At 34.6% G+C, this 14,968-nt stretch overlaps 1 protein-coding gene across 11 annotated transcripts in view; it reads right to left on the bottom strand.

Moving 5' to 3' along the window:
* Positions 1 to 14,968, bottom strand: part of DLG1 (discs large MAGUK scaffold protein 1) — a 259,278-nt gene that overhangs the window by 107,263 nt on the left and 137,047 nt on the right. For all 11 annotated transcript variants that reach the window (XR_007128143.1, XM_047733750.1, XM_047733758.1 and 8 more), the window contains one exon: positions 6,136 to 6,189. Coding sequence is in view for 10 of the 11 variants with exons in the window: in XM_047733750.1 (XP_047589706.1) it covers positions 6,136 to 6,189 (54 nt within the window). In the remaining variant the exon portion in view is untranslated. The remainder of the gene's footprint in view (positions 1 to 6,135; positions 6,190 to 14,968) is intronic.

Raw genomic sequence — 14,968 nt, 5'->3', positions numbered from 1 at the left:
CTGGAAGTCCTTTTTTTATGAGAAAAATAAAACCCTTATCTGCAGCTATACCACTTTCCTTATTCTAAAGGTTATCTGTATCACCTTTATTTTTCCTTGCTCAGACTTGCTGAAAGTGTCAGTCCTTATCAAAGTAGTTTTAATACTAATTAATCTATCATATTCTGTGCTATTACTTACTGTTTTTATTTTTATCAATTCTTTATTCTTTCCTTAGACATTTTTTTCAAAGCTTCTTGAGGTGAACACCCAATTCATTTATGCTGATTACTCTTCTCTTTTAAAAACATCCATTAAAGTTAATAAATTTTTCTTAGCAAGTGGCTTTGGCCAAATCTCAAAACTGCTACACTGGGCTCTATTTTTGTGCATTTGTTTATTTCCAAATACTCTGAAATTTTATTCTGGAAAACATTCCAATGTAAGTGTGCTTATATGGCCCTTTTGGTGTTTATAAGTAAAATTTCTATACTGTGACCTTATGATTTCTGTTTTAAGAAATTTGAGATTTTCACCATTAAGCCTGCTTGAAAGGTAAATATATGGTAAATATGCTTAGTGCTTAATTTAATGCTAAGTCATTGAGAGCTGGTGAGGATTCCAGGTAACACAGAGTGATCTTAAAAAGGTGAAAAGTGAGAAGAACAGAGGGTCTCTGAATGACTTTAGTCTTAAACCCTCCATAACTTAAAACTGTCTGATAATTTTGTATATAAAAACAATTTGATAACAACTTTAAACATACTCAAACTGGGCTTCAAAATGCTAAGAGTACATTACCAAAACTACAAATTGCTCTGTAGGTAGCACTTCATTAACAGTAAAAGTGAAAAAAAACAATGGTGCTGTAATATTTTTTTTTTTTAAAGATTTTATTTATTTATTTATTTGACAGAGAGAGAGATCACAAGCAGGCAGAGAGGCAGGCAGAGAGAGAGGAGGAAGCAGGCTCCCTGCCGAGCAGAGAGCCCGATGCGGGCCTCGATCCCAGGACCCTGAGATCATGACCTGAGCCGAAGGCAGCGGCTTAACCCACTGAGCCACCCAGGCGCCCAGTGGTGCTGTAATATTTTTAACAGCAATATGTTTTTCAGCAAAACTACAAAATGGTTGGTTTGCTTAGTTTTCTTTTTATATCTTTACAAAATATGGCTTCCAATAGGAAAGAAATGCTTGACTAATATATTATTTGTATTATTATATAAGGTTTATTACTCTCAATTAGCAGGATGGGGGAGGTGTAACATGGGAATAAAACCAGAGGAGACTGATCTTTAGGCAAAATGAATGTATTATTTACAAAATAATTTTTTCTTCTTTAAAAGAGAGTAGATCTAGAATACTTCCTGAGAACTGTCATTGCTAGTATTTTCCAGGTTTTGAATTTAGGCCTATCAACAAAATAGGATTGTGTAGGGGATCAAAGCTGGAGCGGAAACTAGAGGTCAACTGGGGCCTGACTATGAAAGGTCTTGAATGCTGTAGTAAGCAATGAGAAATATTCTTGAAAGTTTCTGAGCATCAAATAGGTTTAAAAGATTTTCCAGAAAAGGAACTATGGTAGTATGGAACAAATGAAGAACAACTGGAGAAAAGTATATTGGTGAAGAAGTTATGGCAGGCGTCTGGATAAAAGGCACAAATTACAAAGACATTTAAGAATAGGTGGTAAATTCTTAAACATTTAAAAAAATCCTAACATTTATGGAGAAAAAACCCTATAAAGCTATAACTAAGAGCAACTAATCTAAAAGAAACTTGACCAGGAAAGAAAATCAGATTATATAACATATGTCTAGGTTAAGTTGTATTCCACTGATCTATCCAGTTAATTAAAACTATGCTGTTTTAATTAATGATATTTTATAATATGTTTTATTATTTGCTAGGGAAATCTCTCACAATTACTTTTATTTTAAATTTTACTTGAATATTCTTGAGTTTTTACTTTTTTATAAATCAACACTGTTCAATAGAAGTTTCTGTGATGATAAAATGTTCTATCATCTGCCTTGTCCAATACAGGAGTTACTACCCACATATGGTGACTGAAGTGGTTAGTACAACAGAGAAACTAAATTCTAAAACTCTTCCTCTTTCTTTTTCTTATCCCTTTCCCCCCCTCTTCTCCACCCCTGTCCCTGCACCTCCCCCTTCTCTCTTTTGGGGGGTTATAACTGGTTGTAGACCAAATTCATCTGGGGAAAATGATGATCTCTACATTGTCTTCCTGCTCAGCAATAAGATCTGTTCTCTGCTTACTTAGGTATTCTTTGAAGCCATCAGCAAAGTTTTATAATTTTCTTACTATAAACGCTATAATTTCCTGTTAAGCTGACTGCTAGGTACTTCATATTTTTGTCGATAGATTTAATGGACTTATTTACAGTTAGTTGCTGCTAGTATACTGGAAGAGCACTTATTAATTTTTAACCTGTAAAAATTTTTTCTTTTTAATACAATTTGTTTTAATTATGGGTACATACATGCCATTAAGAGGCAGAGGAAAATTTATAACACAGATGTCCTCAGTCCCTTATAGGCCCAAAGATTTTCATTTTTTCATCAGCCTCTACCAATATATACGAACAGGACCGACAAATCCTATTACATAATCAGTATAAGACTTCTCCAAAGGAAGATTTTAAAATAAGCCTAATTTACTAATTACTTATTGTTTAGGTTCAATTCAGTAATTAATTCTTCTAACTGTAGATTAATCTATTGGAAGTAAAGATTTTATCAACAGTCATGTGACTCATAGTTCCTATTAATGCATAATTTCAGGCAAATAAAAATATCAAAGTCTATACCATCACAAGGTAAGAACCTAAAAACAAGAATGTATTTGGGAAGAAGAAAATGTTCTTCCTACTGAAAAATTAACAAAACTAAATACAAAAGTCTTAACCTCAAAGAATGTACTTATAAGATTTTATTAAACAATGAACAGCAATGTTTTCGGTTGATTTAAAAATATTGGCAGTTGGAACGCCTGGGTGGCTCAGTTGGTTGGACTACTGCCTTCGGCTCAGGTCATGATCCTGGGAGTCCCGGGATCGAGTCCCGCATCGGGCTCCCAGCTCCATGGGGAGTCTGCTTCTCTCTCTGACCTTCTCCTTGCTCATGCTCTCTCTCACTGTCTCTCTCTCAAATAAATAAATAAATCTTTAAAAAAAATATTGGCAGTTATCAATTATATATGGAGAAAGTGAAGAAGCTTCTAAGTATGTAAGAAAACTACCAAAGTCAAACTGAATGAATTTTCCTAACCTTCACTATTTGTAGGATATCTTAAAGAAAACAAAAAGACAAACAGATGAGAATTTCACCAAATTACTTCATTTCCATCTTATTACTGAAACCAATTAAGAACTCAGAATTTTTGTTTTTAACTTGCCTTCCCTTAATATTTTTCACTATATAAAAAAAGAGCAGGGGAGCGCCTGGGTGGCTCAGTGGGTTAAGCCACTGCCTTCAGCTCAGGTCATGATCCCAGGTCCTGGGTTCAAGCCCCCATCGGGCTTTCTGCTCGGCAGGGAGCCTGCTTCCTCCTCTCTCTCTGCCTGCCTCTCTGCCTACTTGTGATTTCTCTCTGTCAAATAAATAAATAAAATCTTTAAAAAAAAAAAAAAAAGAGCAGGAATGCACAGAGACCGAACCAACCCCAATGCCAATGAAATTGTATCTATTAACACTAAAAATTGAGTATAATACATCATACTTAACAGAAAAAGACTGAAAGCTTTTTACCATGGATCAGGAACAAGAAAAGGATATTTGCCCCTGACACTTCTATTAAACACTGTAATGGAGGTTCTAGCCAGGGCAATCAATCAATCTGGATTATAAAAGGAAGAAGTAAAACTATCTCCTTTTGCAGATGGCACAGTCTTATATACAAAATTTAAAGGAATCTACACACAAACATTAATAAATACATTCTGTAAGGTTGCAGGACAGAAGATCAAAATCTATTATATTTCTAAATGAATTCCTAAAAATCTGTTATATTCTAATACACTAGCAATGTAAAATCCATAAATAAAATTAAGAAAACAATTCCATTTGCAACAGCATTGAAAGAGTAAAATACTCAGGAATAAATGTTAAGTGAAAGAAGTTTAAGACTTGTACACTGAAAATTAAAACATTACTGAAAACAAAGATGTAAACAAATAGAATGCCATCCTGTGTTCATGGATTAGAAAACACAATATTGATAAGATGGCTATACTGCCCACATTTACCTACAGACTGAAATCAATTCCTATCAAAATCCTAGCTGTCCTTTTTTTGTATGCAGAAATTGACAAGCTGATTCTAAAATTCATATAGAAACAAAAAGAACCCAGGATATCCAAAACAAACTTAAAAAGTTGCAGGACTTATACTTTCTGATTCCAAATATTACAAAGTTACAGTAATCAATACTATGTGGTACTGGCATTAGGATACACATAAACATCACTAGTAGAGAATTAAGAATTCAGAATAAACCCATATATTTTTATATTTATATATTTTTTTGAGAGACAGCTATCGAGCATGCATGCAAGCAGAGTTGGGGGGAGGTACAGAGAGAGAATCTTTTTTTTTTTTTTTAAAGATTTTATTTATTGATTTTACAGACAGAGATCACAAGTAGGCAGAGAGGCAGGCAGAGAGGAGGAAGCAGGCTCCCTGCGGAGCAGAGAGCCCAAAGTGGGGCTCCATCCCAGGACCCTGGGAGAATCTTAAGTATGCTTCTCATCCACAACCAGGGCAGACGCAGGGCTGGATATTAACGAATGTGAGACAAAATCAAGAGTCAGATGCTTAATGGATTGAACCACCCAGGTGCTTCAGCCCATATACTTATAACTAACTGATTTCCTACAAGATGTTAAGACCATTCAATGTAGAAATGGTCTTTTTAACAAATGGTGATGGGACAGGACAACTGGTACCCATATGCAAAAGAATTAAGTTGGACCCTTACCTCCCACAACATACAAAATTGACTCAAAATGGATCAAAGATCTGAGTGTAAGAACTAGAACTATAAAACTCTCAGAAGAAAACCTAAGGGTCCTCATGACCTTGGATTAGGCAGTGTTTTAAAGTATAAACTGAAATCAACTATTTAAAAATGGGAAAAAAAGAACTTTTACAGTCTATAAAATTATGTACCATTTGAATGGAAAAAAAAAAAAGCATAGGAAATACTTCTACATAAACATCTCCAAAGACATTTTCCTCTGGAGTAAAAAATGTTGGATTAGATTCTGCTGTTCTGGGTGCTTATCTTTTTTTTTTTTTTTAAAGATTTTATTTATTTATTTGACAGAGAGATCAAAAGTAGATGGAGAGGCAGGCAGAGAGAGAGAGAGAGAGGGAAGCAGGCTCCCTGCTGAGCAGAGAGCCCGATGCGGGACTCGATCCCAGGACCCTGAGATCATGACCTGAGCCGAAGGCAGCGGCTTAACCCACTGAGCCACCCAGGTGCCCTCTGGGTGCTTATCTTTAAGGGCTTTTTAACAAAGTAATTTTATAGAGAAGTACTACTCAATTCAGTATGAAGTTATATAACTAATATTTGAGTATAAATATAAACCTGGGTACTAAAAATCTAGTCACTCAACTAGATTTCTAAAATGACTGAATATATGGCACTGTGTAAGTGACCACTGGTCAATATAGCCTTTAGTGAAAACTGACCATTTTAATTTAAAAATAAACCATAAATTTCTTTTTTTTTTTTTTTAAAGATTTTATTTATTTATCTGGCAGACAGAGATCACAAGCAGACAGAGAGGCAGGCAGAGAGAGAGAGGGAAGCAGGCTCCCTGCTGAGCAGAGAGCCCGATGTGGGACTCGATCCCAGGACCCTGAGATCATGACCTGAGCCGAAGGCAGTGGCTTAACCCACTGAGCCACCCAGGCGCCCCATAAACCATAAATTTCTATTTCATTAAGTATGGGGAAAAAAAAATCAAAACGTATTGATTCATGTACTTTAACAATTACAGATCAGTGAAAGAACAACACAAATACAATGTATTAAAGAAAATGAAGCTGTGATCTTTGTATATGTATCAAAAACTGAACAGGAAAAGAGTTATTATTTAAATGTGTGGAGGAAATTGGACTTACATAAGTTGACGTTTCCAAGCTCTCTGTGTTGACCAGTACTGGAGGAGGATTTGCCTTAAAGATAAGTATTGTAAATGTGTTAGCTTAACAGGAAAATCGACACATTCCATATCAACATTCACAAATGTCAGAAGCAAATGAAAGATCTGCTATTTCTTAAATTATAATTTTATATGAGCTTTCCATATGTTAATCAATGAATCCAGTTTCCAGCACCAGATGAAAAGAATTAAGTATAAACAGCTAAATTTGCTTTTGAGAAATAAGTTATTTCTGCTAAAACAGACATAATTTTCTTAACATTTGTAAAGAAGTTTACCAGTCTTCTTAAAAAATCCACAAATATGCTTTGCATAAGAACTCTTCCCAGGTTGCTCAGATATCATTAGTTTTTCTATTCCCAAGGATATCAGGAAGATTCCAATCTTTTATCACCCAGAAAAAAATTCTATTTTCAGTTGCAATTATTGCTTACCACCTGTTACCACTCACAGAATAACAAGAGTCAAAAAACCAAAAGCAAAACAACAGCAAAAAAACCCAAGTAGAATAAATATGTCTGATTAAATATGGATTGAAAGAAGCTTGGTTTTCTGGCTGACCTGGAAATTATTATGTAGATGAAATAAAATTTAAGGAATAAAATGCAATCAATACCAAATGAAAAACATACCAGAACATATCATAAACATACCAGAAAACTGACATGATTCCCCTCAAAATCATCTTTCTCCTGCATATTTAAGAGTATAAAAGTACCATTTCAAATGACATTTTCTTAGAATAAAAAAAAATGACTATCCTTTAAGCAAATTTTAGGAGGTATGTTTATGAACACTAATAATTCTGCTATTCCAATTAACTAAAGAATTAAACATAAAAACTGTGTGAAAGAAACATTATACACAGAATAACCATTTTCTTCCAAGTGTACGGGCTTTCCTAAAAGGTTCAAATATTTTACACTATTTTTGGCAAAGAACTAGATCTGGATGATATGATAAAATGCGTAAGGACAACACAGTTGCATGGTTAAATAATTATATAATACACATTTAGGCTACATGAAACAGCAGGTTAAAAATGAGAATACCTTATTATATATAAACATGACATTAACTACTTTATATGCAGGTCCTACCTTTGACTGTAATAATCTACCTTCAAATAATTTAGTGAAAACCAAACCTAATAAATACAAATACTATTTGTTTTTCAAATTTTTAATTTAAATTCAATTAATCAACATGATACAAATACTCTTTGTACGATTATTATTCAAGTAAAAGTAGTCAACTTACAGACATTTGAGATTTTATATCTGAAATTATCCAATGACCCATAGAGATTCCTCAAATTATTTCACTTCAACAAAAAAATTAATGGTACAACCTCACCCTATTTTGTTTAAGCAATTACAGAGGATGGCAAGAAAGAAAAGGGTACTTAAAGTTACAAAAGAAGTTACATTCTTCAAAAATTATGGCAACAAAGCCTTTTGCTTTCCCTCTGCCCATTTATTAACAGACATACAGTGAAAAAAGTTGTTTTTTACCATCATCGTTGTATAGAAGTTATCTTTTGATTCTAGTCCTATAAAAAGTCTATTTGATATTGAAATATACAAAAACAAAATGATATAAAGTATTAAACTTACTTCAAAATAAAATAATGACAAAGAGAGGCCAGAAATGGGAGGGATTATGGGTCATATGAGCACACATGAGTAAATGATTTGTTATAGTTCGGTAATGAGTATATGTGAGAGTTCACTGTACTATTCCCTCTACATGTATGTATTTTTTTTTAATATTTTATTTATTTATTTGACAGAGAGGGAACACAGGTAGGCAGAGCAGTAGGCAGAGAGAGGGGGAAGCAGGCTCCCTGCTGAGCAGAGAGGTCGATGCTGGGCGGGATCCCAGGACCCTGACATCATGATCTTAGCCAAAGGCAGAGGCTTAACCCACTCAGCCACCCAGGTGCCCCAGTATTTTTGAAATTTTTAATAAAAAGTAAAGCAAAAAAATTATATTGAGTCAACTGCTCAGTTTGTAGGAGGTTAATAACTAAGGCAGTTGTAAAATACTACAGGTCAGAGTTGTTTGCTATTAAGATATTAGCATTTACACCATAAAGTTGACTTTAATTTTCAAATTCTGTTCAAAATAAAAAATATAGACTAGTGAAATAATTTGCAATTTTGACTTGAGGAACATGGTAATATACGTACAATAAGTTATTTTTAGATGTATCTTTAGAATTAACATGAGTGAGTGCTCATACTTGAAGGGAAACGATGGTAATAACATGAAATTGGACAAGAAACAAGAGTGTTCACATTGGGGATTAAGCAAGAATTTCAACCAAAAGTAATGTCAGGGTAAGAAAACCTAGCTGTTTTAAAAAGACAGGTCATAAAAAATAGTCTCGAATAAGAGCCTATAAAAAAAGGAAGCTCAAGAGGCATGATGTCTGTCTCAAGTCTAGTTGCCTAAAATAAAGATAAAAATATTTAAGACTGTATTAGCAAGTACAGAATTAAGACATTTAACTTGGAACAAACTATACTTTTACTTAATAATAATTTACTTAATTCTATTTTTACTTAGTAATTTTACTTAATTATAATTTGTATTATGAAATACAGAAATGGTTTCTGAGAAAGTAATATTCCCTAGCTCTCCAATTTGGAGGAGGTAGGAATGGAAATAAATGGGTAGGACAATCTGAATGGGTTTGGAGGGTATGATACACAATTCAGAAAGACACAACACCCTAGAACCAAAGTTAAAGAACGGGGTACTTCTAAAGGAAGCGATGCAGAAAAATCTGGCCCCAGAAAGCACATACTTTGAAAAAGCTGAGGTAAAGAGCACTGAAATTAGAAATGGTAGCAAATCTGTCTAGTTTAAGACCTTGGGATCTGTAACTGGGACAGTGAGTAGCAGAACAGGTGACATGAAATTATCAGCTTTACTTAGCAATCAATTAAACAACAACAAGACTTAAGAAGAATCTACTTGAAAGTTATTTCAAATGAAGAAACCCCTTCCCTTGCATCTTGCTTCAAGTGACTTCAAGGGACACCAAAAGACTTGGTTCTGGTGCTGTCTCTATTTCACTCCACCATTCAAGTAAATCTGACTATACAGGTAAGTCACAAGTGATATTTAAACTCATTTATTTCATCTATAAAGAGATAGCAACACATGTCTTTACCTAAGAGGACTATGTGAAGATACAGCAAATACAAAGGAAAACTTACTGTAAACTACAGGAACCTACTGTTAATCCATTATTAGTATATATTAATACATTAGTATATTATAATCTAATATACTATTGTGTATGTTTCAACTAGGATTATAATGAAGTCCTATAATATAATTAGAGATGGGGTGGGGGTTAGTAAAGGGACAGGAATATTCTAAAAAAGAGGTACTAGTAAACCCCTAAAGAATTTGACCAAGTATCAATAACAAGACTTAAGAAGCATAATTCTGCTCATGCAATTTTTAGTATTCTATTTCATTAATAATGGGTCTCACAGGGATTGCTGCTGTTAACACATTGCAGCATCCTTATAAAATTTCAAAAAGCAGTATTACATTTTTTTTAAAAAACCTTTAAATAATTCTTAAATCCAGTTATTTAAAAACAGGCCAAAATTAGGAGTTTAGAAAATACTTTAATGCTGTGCATTGTATTTCTCCTTTTACCATTTATCAAAGTTTTATTACATTATTTAATGTCTGTCTCCTTCTCCCCTACTAAATTATAAACAAGTGTTTTTCATATGAAGAACTCACAAACCCCAGAGAATACATCTTAGATTCTAATTTGAGACATACTGCATTAAAAAGTAAATGCTATCACTTAAGGAATCAATGTAAGATAGAGTGTATTTAAAAATAAATAGGATGGATTCTGGGAAGATGGCACAATAGGAAGTACCACAAATTTGTCACACAGACAATAACTGTACTGGCAGGCAGAATCTATGTGATGTAACAAATTTGGAATTGTATTGAATTCCATAGTAGTCTGTTGAAGGCCTGCAACTTCCAGGGGAAGTACTGGATGGCAAACTGTGGTTAATTCAGGCAATTTTAGCTCTTAGCACAGTAGCAGCTATTCAACTCCCATCCTCTGCCCTGTAACAGCTAGTTGGGGAAGTGTTCCTGGAGCAGCCGGCACAAAAACTACACAACCCAGGAGGGGAAAAAAAACAAACAAAAATTACCCTCCAAATATAGGGGATCTGTGCTCTGATTGCTAATTCCTGCTTCTGATCACTGGGGTGCAAAGACGCAGTGGCCATTATTGAACTGCCCATAATTGATACAAGTCTTTCCCCCTCTGGTTGAAGGGACTCCAGAGGATTTAAAGGGCAAACATCTCCTCTCACCATTTCATTTTTCTCTTTTTCCCCTTTTGAGAGTCAGACACTGACTAGGATATTCAAAAGCAACCACATACACAAGGGCAGGCAGGAAAAAAAAGACCTGAGGAAGACCTTAAGTTTCTACTGCAGACTGATTCTTGGCACAGAGATAGCCTACAACAATTAAAAAGCCCCAAAACAACAACAACAAAATAAAAATAAAACCTTAGGAAAGGAGGAAAATCTGATTTCCTGAGTTAGAGCATCCTAAGAGTCAAAAGTCCAGTTTTCAGCAAAGAAATCGAAACGCATGCAAAGAAACAATATAGTGTGGTCCATTCAAAGGAAAAGAGGAAGGAATGAAGGAAAGAAGATAAAGAAAAAAAGGAAGGAAGGGCCTTTAAAAAAACGTGGTGCCAGATCTATTACACAAAGACTTTAAAACAACCATATGAAAGATGTTCAAAGAACTAAAAGAGAAGGTGAACAAAGAAAATGAAAAAAATAAAAGGGAAAATTTATAAAAGATAAAATAGAAAAATCTATAAAAGATAGAAAATCTAAAGGAAAATCAAAAGGAAATTCTGAAGCAAAAAAGTTCAATAAATCAAAAATTCAATATTAACAATTCAAAGGCAGATTTGAGTAAGCAGAAGAATTGATGAACTTGAAGACAGGACAATGGAAATTACTAAGTCTGAGAAAAGAAAGAGAAGGACTAAAGAAAATGACCAGACACTAAGGAACATTGGGTCACCATGAAGCAGACCAACACATATATCATGGGAGACCCAGAAAAGGAGAGATCAAGTAGCAGAGAAAATATCTGAAGAAATAATCACCAAAACATTCCCAAATTTGATGATAACAACAAACAACCATAACAAGACATGAAGAACAACATCCAAGCTCAACAACCTCATGGTAGGATGAACTCAGAGAGACTCACACTAGGACATATTGTAATCAAACTCTTGAAAGACAAAAACACAGAATTTTGAGAGCAGCAAGAAAAAAGTGACTCATTACATACAAGGGATCTTCAACAAGATTATCAACATGTTTCTCTGAACTCTGGAAGCGTTCCAGAAACTCTGAAAGTGAGAAAGCAGTGAGCCAATATATCTAAAGTACTAAAAGAAAGAAACCCTTTGTCAACCAAGAACCCTGTATCTGGCAAAACTGTTCCTCAAATGTGAGGGAGGAATTAAAATATTCCCAGATAAACAAAAGCTGGGGTGGCGGGGGGGGGGGGGGGGCGGTTCAGTTATCACTAGTACAGTTGCCCTGAACAAAATTCTTTGCTCAAGAGTCTTGCAGGTTGAAATTAAAGGACACGAGAGAGTAACACAAGGTATTTGAAGAAATAAAGATCTCAGTAAAGATAAATACAAGAGCAATTATAAAAGCTAATATTGTAAGAGTTGTAACATCACTTTTTATTTTCTACATATTGTTAGAGGAAATGCTTTCAGTCTTTCACCACTGAGTACAATGATTGCAGTCAGTTTTTCACATATGAAAACATGAAGAGAGTTCTGTAGATGTATGACAATGATGGTTGCAAAACAATATGAATGTACTTAATATCACTGATAGGTAGGGGTGCCTAGGTGGCTCAGAAAGTGTCTGCCTTCAGCTCAGGTCATGATCCTGGGTCCTGGGATGGAGCCCCACCTCAGGCTTCCTGCTTAGCGGGGAGCCTGCTTCTCCCTCTGCCTTCTGCCATTTCCCCTGCTTGTCTTCTCTCTCTTGCTCACTCTCAAATAAATAAAATCTTAAATACCACTGATATATAAACTTAAAAATGGCTGTAAAATGGAAAAATTTTACATTATGTGTATTCTACCACAACAAAAAAAATTGGAAAACATATATGACTTCAAACTAATTATGCAAATGCATTAAGGACAAATTGAAACATATTCTACAAAATAACTAGCTTGCTTTCTTCTAAAATGCCACATTCATGAAAGACAGTGGGGCTACTCCAGATTACGGAGACTAAAGTGTCATGAAGGCAATGTGAAATCTTGGACTGGCTAAAGGACCTATTTTTTTTTTTCCTCTAAAGAACATTATTGGGGCAAATGGAAAAATATAATGTTTGCCGATTAATGACACTAATTTTATTTTAATGTTCATTTTCTGATGTAGCTCATGTACTGTGGTAATATTTCTGTTCTTAGGAAAAAACATTTAGTGTTATAAAGCATTTGTATTTGGAGGTAAAAGGGACATGAGAGAAACTTCCTTTGAAATGATTCATAAAAAGTAATATATAGGAAGGGAAATGATAAAGCAAATATGGTAGGTAAAAATGTTAAGAACTGGGGAATCTGGGTAAAGGTATATGGGAATTCACTGCACTATTATTGAAACTTTCTTAAATCTGAAATGATCTGAAAATAATGTAGAATAAACAAAACAAAACAAACTCAAAATACATATAGAATAAGGGCACCGCAGTCAGATATTAATGTGTGGTTAAAAAGGCTCATCAAGGTAACTCGAAGTATGGTATTCTGTTTAAGACTACCAGTAAAATGAAAATATATCAAGTCATCCTTTAGGTTATACTAATGATCAAGCGATTTGAGATTCAATGTTCAGATGTTTTGTGAAACTTGAACAGTCCAAAAGCAATTAAAAATGGTCTGCACTGGCTGTACCTCTTATGTAACTACTCTCATGTCACGTGGGAATTGTTAACTTGTCTATTGGACAGATAGGAGGCTCCTGGAGGACAAGAATAATGTTATATTCATCTTAGTAATGATATGACTGGAATAGTAACAAAAAACTGAATGAACACCAATCCCTCTGAAGCACATATATGAATATGTACAAAGAATTTTCCACACACAAATTAGTCACTTTTAACAATTACATGACAGATCCACAAAACTGGTAAAGAGTCTAAAGCATCTGATTTTAAAGCAGAGTATTTACTCTGGGGTGGAAAAAAGATATTTAATAGGTCAGTATCTATGTGGAGAACTGAGGCTATTAAAAGCTGAGTCATTTCTCCACTGTCACACAGCCAGAAAGGGGTGAGGCCAGAAGGTGGCAGTCAGGTCTCACTATAAAGTCTGTGCTCTTCATGCAACTTCAAGCATTCGTTATGCCTTTTTCTGTACTACTGTGTATAATAAGCCTAATAATTCCTATTATGGAAAGCTTTTAAAAATTTAAAAGACCAATATAAAAGTACTCTGAAAAGTATAATAAGCATTTAAAAGTAGTCAGAGAGGCATTATCCTCCATTTTAATAGATGAAGGGAGGATAAAATGGAGCGGTTAAGTAACTTGTTTGAACTGCAAAGGTAGGACTCGAATCCAAACCTTATGTCTTCTACTTCTATTTCTATTACATCCTGATGCATCTAAAATGTAAAGTAGTAGATCTTTAGAAGAAAAATTATTTCCATTTAAAGTGTTAAAACTGGGTTATAGATCTAAGTATAGCTTTCAAATTTATTTGAGGACATTTTAATCACTTATACTAATTTTTATAATGTCCATATTCTACTTCATTAATCAGGAACGCACTTACTGATTCGGAAAAATGAGGCACACCTATAGGTTTTTCACATTATACAACATAAATGATTAATCTACTCTACATGGGCTTTCATAGTGTATTTAAAACTTAAAATGAGGCAAAGTAGAATACATAAGCCTTTGTCTTGTGCACATATCCTCATTTGTTTTTCTAACTTGTTCCCTGGTTTACTGTCTCAAAGAAATATGAGATAACACTTAATAATATGAACAGCCAAGATTATGTGCCAGCTGCATATATGCCATTATTCTTCCAACAACATCTCAAGCTAGTACTACTATCATCTTCAGTGTTAACAGATGAGGTAACAGAAGCTCAGTGTGGTTAAGGAAACTGCTGAGAGTTACACAGCTTGTAAAGTGGTAGGACTAGAATTCCAAACCAGATCTATCTGCCTCTAAGACCTCTCATTTATAACTACAAGGCTATGTAATGTCTCGACAATTTCCAAATATAGTGTGATGTTAGGTACACTTGGAGTAAATAAGTCAGAGGTCTTTGAGCAGGAAAGGACAGGTTCCTTATGCAACATAAGAACAAAAACTACTACGAAGTTTCAAAGGATTTTAGGAATACCCAACTGTTGTAGCAACATGGACAGGACTGGAAGAGATTATGCTGAGTGAAATAAGTCAAGCAGAGAGTGTCAATTATCATATGGTTTCAGTTATTTGTGGAGCATAACAAATAGCATGGAGGACAAGGGGAGATGGAGAGGAGAAGGGAGTTGAGGGAAATTGGAAGGGGAGGTGAACCATGAGAGACTATGGACTCTGAAAAACAATCTGAGGGTTTTGAAGGGGTGGGGGTGGGAGATTGCGGGAACCAGGTGGTGGGTACTGGAGAGGGCATGGATTGCATGGAGCACTGGGTGCGGTGCA

The sequence above is a fragment of the Lutra lutra genome, chromosome 1, assembly GCF_902655055.1.
Source record: "Lutra lutra chromosome 1, mLutLut1.2, whole genome shotgun sequence".
Lineage (NCBI taxonomy): Eukaryota > Metazoa > Chordata > Mammalia > Carnivora > Mustelidae > Lutra > Lutra lutra.
Note: the sequence above shows the minus strand (reverse complement) of the source record. Positions and strands in the feature narration are given on the sequence as shown.